Raw genomic sequence first — 8,171 nt, forward strand, 5'->3', positions numbered from 1 at the left:
CAACAAAGAACGCGTTTTTTTATATGATTTACCAACAATGTGTTAATTTCGTCTACTTGACAATATGGTTTTGCTTCTCCACCCGTCTTAGCAACTAAACTTGGCAGTTTTCTTTTGCTTATCCAGTTTACCAATTTATCTCATTACATTTGAGTTACCCAGCAGAATGTTAAAGTAATTGTAAACAACATAAGCTGAGTATCTAACTACTACTACACAATCAAATTTTCACAATTGAGATTCACATTTGGTCAAATTTCTGTTAGACAAAGAAATAAATCTTTGTAACCAAAAAACAAATAGAAGTAAACTAGTAAAGTATTGCTTTAATCACTTCCCTATACGAGACCACAATTTTTGTGAGTGCTCCTTTTAGTAAAGAAACGTCAAGAAAATTTGCATTAATTAAAAACGAAAGGGTCAAAATCACTATCAGTTCTACCTAGCAATCAAAACAACATACGAAATTACACTCAGTTACTCATACCAGCTTCCTGTCAAGTGCAAGTAACTAATATTAGTTTCTTAAGAAAAAAAACAAGCTAAGGAAGATGCGCTGCTAAAGTGCTAATATAGCAACACTTGCAAATCATTTGTATTCAGATGTCAATGTCCATACCCAATTTTTACAATGTAAATCAATCTCACACACAAAAAAGAACTTTCATCAGACTTTACAAACAGTGCAAACGAAAAAGAAGACGAAAATTTACACAGCGTTGATGTAGCGCAACAACGAGATTATTATCTTGAAAAGTTAGCTAAATACACACCAAACCATAAACAAAGAGGTCGAAGGCGCTGCAGACGCTCCAAGCAAAGGAGATCAGTTCTACACCCTTCATTGGTGGGTATGGACCTCTTAACCTCTCACAGACCCAGGGTACAAAGAGTAAACATTTTCCTGTAAGAAGCAGCAGAATTCATCAACTGTCCAAAAACATATGAGATAATCATTTATACATAACTACATAAGTGAGAAAGAAGCACCAACCTTATATGAGTAAAAGCTAGCTATACTGAGTTCCATCAAGCTGACATTAAGATATTCAATTGCAGCCACGGATGCTGGTAACGACTATGCTCATGAAGTGCACAGATCCGTAACACCAACGACAAAGAAACTAGAAGAAATCCAAAATTGACTCTTTGATGATATATGTACATGAATCAGTGAAGAGGTTAAAATTATATCCAAACCTCAGGCTAAAAGAGGTTTTCACATCTATATCCAGTAAAGAAAAGAATATTAGGATGCCAAAACATGCTGTTTGTGCTCTGTGAAAGCTTGTCGAAGGTCTTGATAACCATTCCTGTAATGCTCGAGAGCGAAACATAACTGTCTGATTGCCTCCTTTTTCCCCTCAGCGGTTTCCAACATCATTATAGTCTGTTTCTCAACTCTTGATCTTAAATCCTGCACCACTTTACTTGTCTCTTCTTTTTCAGCAATTAACTGTTGCAAATCCTTTGTTATGTCAGCAATTCGGTCATTTCTTGCAGTTAACTCAGTGTTGAGTTCATCTTTTTCACTCAACAAGCTTTCATATTTTAGCTTATATGCATCAAGGTCACTTTCCAGTATTTCCAGCCTATGTGTCTTCTCAGTAATGTCTACTTTCAGGTGTTCAATTTCATCATTTAATTTTCTTTCCAAGGCTTCATGTTGAGTTTCCAGAGAATGACAATGCATCTCCCATTCCCGGAGCTTCTCCTCCAAGCGAGTCTTTTCTTCAGTCAATCTAGATATTTCAGCATGGAGCTGATACTTTCGATTAGCGTCAGAGATCACTTCTTTCAAATCACGAACCTCATTTTCCCGGTCTGTTAAACTCGCTTTGTACCTAGCAATCCTTTCTTGCAACTTGGCTGCCTGTCGTTTCTCTGACTCGATTTTCGCCTTCCATATAGCAGCATCCTTCTGAGCCAGTTTGAGCAGATCTTGCATTTTCCTTATATTCTCAGAAGATTCCCTGTTCTCTTTTCTTAATTGTGTCACCTCTTTGTCTAAAACTTGGAGTCTCCTCTTTGTGATTCTCAACTCTTCAGACAGTGACCGGATCTTTTGTTCAGGTTGAGAAATATCTACTTCTATACCATTGCTTTCCTGAAGCTCAAGCACCTTTCTTTCATCAGTTTCCAGCTCAGCGCCATTGTCTTCCACCCCAGTATACTCATGAAGCGAATCACTGCCTGATTCCAAGGTCATATACCTTTGGAGCTCTAATTTCAAGTTAGCAATTTCTTCTTCTGATTGGTGGATTTTTACTTTTGCCATCTTAAGTTCTTCTTCATAATCCTCAAAATTGGCACTGCTGATTTTCCTCAAGGATCCGTTACGATTCTCTTGTTGCTGCACCTGCAACTTCTCCACATCATAACTCTCAGACTCGGATTCCATAGGCCTCGACTGCACCTCTTCTTCGCCAGTGTTCACTGATATTCCTGTATAGCTGTAAAGAGAGGACACATCAGATTCTGAGAATTCTGTCTCGGAATCTGATATAGAAGGTGTTTCGTCTCCTTTTGCAGGCAGATCAAAGTTACTTTTCTTAGGGCCAAGAAAATAGTCAAAGCCAGCAGCACGAGGACCAGATTTACGATAACTTGGCTTTGGATCCTGAGAGGACCATGAAGAGATCACATCAACACTGGTGTCTGAGTTAATGGAACCCTGTGATTGTAAGTCTGGCGGGAGGTTCTTTTTAACTTCTCCGGTCAAATGTTCATAACGCTCAGCTAGCGTCTTGTACATCCGGTAGAAGTCCTCTACATGAGATAGTAATTCAGGCCTCTTCTGATAATACATGTCAGCCTTCTTAGCTAAGGAGTCTCCATCCCCTTCAATTAACTTCAGCATACGTTTATAGTGTTGATCCATCTCTGCAGAAAATTATCTCATCATCATTCCATTTACCTCAACAGTTTGGTTCTCACCAAGTACCGAGTTGCAAATGGACTCATTCGCAAAAGTTAAATTCAGACTTTACTACATAACTAACAATTTGTTTGCATAATTTACTGATCCATAGATCTAAAATAAGACATTGTCAAACACTAGTTAATTAATCTAAACACCAGGAGCATATCACCGAATTTGAAAGTGTTGTGCCGTTCGAGGTCATAAAATAGTGAATTTGAAAATAATGTGAACTCAAAGCATCAGGATGCTGCCGCGCCAAACATTTCCAGGTTAGTACATGATTACCTCTACATAGTTCATTGCAATCTGGTAAACCAAATTGTATGACACCACATAAGTATCCAGCAACATGTTACCCATGACAAAAATTGTTTAGAAAAGCAAAGAAAGATGAACTGGTTAGAGTATGAGGATGAGGGTTCTGAACTCAGGAATCCTAGACCTCAGAATAAGTAAAATTCTTAATGGTGCTTGGATTGCAAAGTGCAAACCAAGCCCTTCTCTGGTACTTTCCTTAGAACATTAGTCTTGGATAGTTGGATGGGCTAGCTCGGTCAGCTGACCCTCCCCCGTGCCACTAAGAGATGTCATCAAAGTATGTTATTCTGAAGCATAAAGTCCCATTTTTCACGGAAACAATGTTTTCAACCATAACTTAACGCCACTAAGGAAATCAGATTCTTAACAATTTCACTGACTATGATTTGTGTCATTGTGTGCTTAAACAACTGAAAGCTAACAAGATGGAAGAGATGGGTGATACAACAAAATGCTTACAGCTAAGTGCATCAGTTACTCACCCTCTAAATTTTCAGCAAGCCATTTTGTGTTCCTTCCAACATGACTGTCCCACCACCAGGAACTTGATTTTCTTGTTTCCGATGCTTTGAAAGGACTCTTTGAGTTAACCTAAGATCAATAGCACATCATATCAGGGCTAAGCAGCAAGTCACATGAGCACTTGATAGAGCTGGCACGAAAAAATACATAAAAAGCAAAATGTACTCTTAATCCTACATGTTTATGACTGTTTATTCCTCATTGGTCAAGAAAAGCTTATTGACAACGATATATTATACTTCTTATTGGAAAAGTGCTCGTAAAATCATCGATCATGCGAGAGAGTATTGGATGAGAAAGAGTAGTACTAATGTACGACAGACAAATGTAGTTAATAAAGAACTGTACAAGTAAGTGGTCAAAGATGTATAATATGACTTTAATGGCAGAACCAGGTTATTTCTATTTAGGAGGCCGGGTCTATATAACATTTCACTAACAAGTGAAAACTAGTATTTTAACTTTCAACTTCTAATAGATCTCCCAAACGGTTGCAAATCCCATGGCCTACAACAACCGCCCATTGTTTCCCCCATTAAATATGATAGCATAGGTCGCTCAACATAGTCTCTATCTATCATAGATAGACATGAGCAATGCATTAGAATATAAGACCTTCCCAGTTCGTAGTAAAATTCTTGAGTCAATCCTTTGGGAGGTAGAAGTAACTAACGCAACATGGAAGGAGAAACAAATTTCTCAAAATATTAGATATTACCGTTCTTGATAGAGTACACCATATTGAAAAGAGTGTGAGCCTGAGGACAAATATATATGCCACGACCAAGTACAAACCAATAATGTATACTCAAAAAGAGTTTATACAAGCAAAGGAAAGGACTATCCACAGTAAGGCAGGAGAAAATTCTGAAAGCTTAGCACAGTGAATCCAAACTAAAACAATAGAAAGTATACGTTCTTACTGATGAAGAAGCCATTTCACTCAACTTGCTCCTAGAAAGAACCAGATAAAATGTGCTTTTAAAATTTTCACCTGCAAACAGTTTGAACAGAAAGTAAGCATTTCAAATACCGCGCTTTACACAGACCGACAAAGACAAAAAGAACGATAAGAATAGAGCACAATCTTGCTATGAATTGGCAAAGCTTGGATAGATTACAGACAATGATAAAGAAATAAAAACTGAAGTGGATTTATGAATCTGGAAACTGATGATCATGATGATCATGTTGATAAGCACAACCTATATCTACCAATACGAAGGATAACTTCTCACAATGTTCAGCATGTCTTTTCTCTCCCTGAACTCCTCTATTTACATAGAATCAGATTATCTCCCTCTCACCTCTAATTAACTTTATTCCTTCTTACTCAAGCTATTCATAACAAACTAATAATGCAATACCTTCACAAACCTATTAACATAAGAAGAAAACAGTCTTACCCACACTATCAATCTTTCAGTAAGCAACTCTCACTCTTCCCCAGTTCAAATGCTACCTTTTATTAACCATTTGTAAAATGTATCATTCACTTCTCGTCCAATAAGTTCTCATACCTTGAACTGCATAATCACTCTTTATATATCCTTACTTATAGATAAGTTGGGAAAAGTCAAGAATTAAAGTATCTATATTCATTTATTTAGCTCGGTACACTAAAATTCAAGTATTCATTTATACCGAGCTTGTTCAAAATATATACATGCACATATTCATTGACTATCTTCATCGAAAGATTTCACCACAATATTCATAAACAGATTCTGAACATGATTAGGAAATTTCGATTAGGTGTATCCAAGAGTATAAGCTATTATGTGATGCATGTACAATGTAGAGGAAGATTCACAGGCAAACCCCTGCTATTCTTTCTAAAATTATTGTCACAACTCACATCACCTGATAACTCGCGGTAAATGGTTGGCGCATGTATCAATTTTGCTCTAATTGGTTGGTCTATTCATTTACTAGTACTCCACTTAACTTTCTTATATTTCAGATTTCTGTAAACTTTCTAACATGTAAACTGTTGGTTCATGCATGATCTCAAGCTTTTTACAAGCATCAAGCTGCTCTACAAAACTACAATGGCACATAGAAATTTCTTAATTATGCTATATATTTCAGATTGATTATCTGAATTTACTAATAATAGAATTTCCTCATTATGTGTACAAACTTAATTAAGAGATAATATTAATTACAATTCCTCAATAGAATTAGTATCAGAATTCATCACAAAACCACTGTGTTGTTTGGCTTCATTATGTTTTGCAAAAAAACCTTGAATGAACCAAATTCACAATATATTTTGCACCGGAAACCATATGATATAGTCAGTTTTTATTTGATACAGTCAGTTTTCATTTAAAATAGTCAATTTTTGTATGATATAATCACCTTTTATATAGTCAGTTTTTTGTATGATATATTCAATAAACTGATATAGTCAATTTTCCTATGATACAATCGATTTTTTCTAATTTAGTTAGTTTGGGTGCGCAATAAATTATTGTAAACCTAGTCCATAAGAGACGTTTTGTTTTGATGCCTAACATATTTGTATTTTCAAATTCTTATAATACCACTACATTGTCTACATACTTCCTCCCTTCTGTATCAAATGAAACATTGGATGAAATGACATTTTGTCAATTTTGACTCCAATTTATCGCCGTTATATAAAAAAAAAACATAGTCAATTGATATCTTGTTATATTCGTCTCGATGCATGCTATCGAATTATAACTTTTTTATATCTTTTTAGATATGCACAACTAAAAATATTAATAATTAAAGAAACATATGTTAGAATTGCATATTTTCTTAAAATAAAAACAGAAAAAATGACACCTGACATAATAAATAGTAAACTAATAATAGGGTGAACTAGTGAAATAACACGTATAGAAAAGACCCAATAAAACTCAGCAACGTCGTGGGCAGATGATGTTGTACAAGTACAAGCGTCGCCTCCAATTAATACTATGACCATTTCATTCCACAATCTTATCACATTATTCTTCATATTTACGCATACTAATAATAATAATAATGATAGAAAAAACAACACTTTCCTTAATTCTTTTGGCGCAAATGATGTAGACGAGATTCGACACTATTTTTTACTCGACTTTAACCAATTAAACTAGTTGACATCTACTTTTACGCTTTTACTAGTGTCTGTACATTAGTAATTTAGTAAAAAAAAAACAGCTCAATCAAGAAAAGAACGTGAACAGTCAACACAATGTGGTATCTTCCTAGAATTTCTTAATGACAATTAATTAACAAATCATCCATAATTAACTCAGAAATTCCAATTCCCCATGTTCACACCACCTTCCTCCATACCCACCTCCCAAAAAATAAGAACAAAAAATGTGAAATTACAAAGTTTGGATTTTTACTACTTGAACAATGCAAAATTGATAAAATTTTCTATTTTTTTTCTTTTATAACATCAAATTAATTAGTAAAAAAAAAAAAACAAAGGAATGGATTATAACCACCCAAAAATTTAGTGGGTAATTCTAAAATTAGAAAATCATGGTACAAAAAAAGGTTAAAACTTTCTTTTGAGGGACAAAAAAAGGTTAAAACTTTGAATTAGGCAAAAAAAAACCATGAAAAACATAAAATTGTTGGGAATTTGTGGTCGGTGGAAATTATATAAAAAGAAAAAACAAAAGGATAGAAACAAAAACCCAATTATATGAATCATAATAACAACAATAATAATAAACAGTAATGATAAGTTGATAACAAAAAGGCAACAAATTAAAAAGTAAAGTTTTTCAGAAAGAACCTGTTTTCCAGAAACGTTGCTAGAAAAATAAGATGTGTTGTTCAACGCATGAGAGAGAGAGAGAGAGAGAGAGAGAGAGAGAGGAGAGAGTTGCTCAATCAACTCTGAGGAGAGAGAGAAGTTTAAAGTTCATACAGCTTTTCTTTTTGTAAGTTCTGTAACCTTTTTTTTTTTGGCCTTTTCTTCAAAGGAAAAAAAAAAGAGGGACATACTTTTATTTTCACTGGGTCAACTTTATTGGTTTCCCACCATTATGTGTGTGTGTTTTTCAATTTTTAATTTTTGAATTTGATATAATAATTGTTGTTTGAATTAGTGATTTTCTTTGTTTTTATTATGGGTTTGACTCAGATTTTGCCAAGTAATGGACTTGTTGGATGCAGAGATGGTAACTCAGTGGAATACCGCTCTCCAGATTTGAGTCCTCATTTTAACAATAATATGTTGGAGAATCTCTTGTAACTGATGTACTTCCTCTGTTTCAAATTACTCGGTATATTTTGAAAATTCCACTATTCATCTATAAGATTTGACCATGTATTATTTACTAAGGCTATGTTTGGCAAAACTAACTGAAATGGAGCTGAAACTGATAAGGTGGCAGAAATTGATTAGATAGCAGCTGAAACTGTTAAG

The 8,171-nt window shown here is 34.7% G+C and overlaps 1 protein-coding gene across 2 annotated transcripts; it reads right to left on the reverse strand.

The window, feature by feature from the left end:
• Nucleotides 1-552: 552 nt before the first annotated feature.
• LOC104900290 (protein NETWORKED 4A) lies at nt 553-7,690 on the reverse strand. 2 transcript variants are annotated; one of them, XM_057396163.1, is made up of 5 exons: nt 7,536-7,690; nt 4,687-4,757; nt 3,724-3,832; nt 995-2,883; nt 553-904 (listed from the first exon to the last, which is right to left on the reverse strand). In XM_057396163.1, exons 2-4 carry the CDS (start codon nt 4,699-4,701, stop codon nt 1,250-1,252), a joined length of 1,758 nt encoding a protein of 585 aa, XP_057252146.1. In that variant the 5' UTR covers nt 4,702-4,757; nt 7,536-7,690; the 3' UTR covers nt 553-904; nt 995-1,249. The 2 variants fall into 2 exon arrangements, with proteins under 2 accessions (XP_057252146.1, XP_057252147.1); XM_057396164.1 differs by having other exon boundaries at nt 4,679-4,757; nt 7,536-7,655.
• Between the last annotated feature and the right edge of the window lie 481 nt (nt 7,691-8,171).

The sequence above is a fragment of the Beta vulgaris genome, chromosome 7 (genome assembly GCF_026745355.1).
Source record: "Beta vulgaris subsp. vulgaris cultivar EL10 chromosome 7, EL10.2, whole genome shotgun sequence".
NCBI classification, from domain to species: Eukaryota; Viridiplantae; Streptophyta; class Magnoliopsida; order Caryophyllales; family Amaranthaceae; genus Beta; species Beta vulgaris.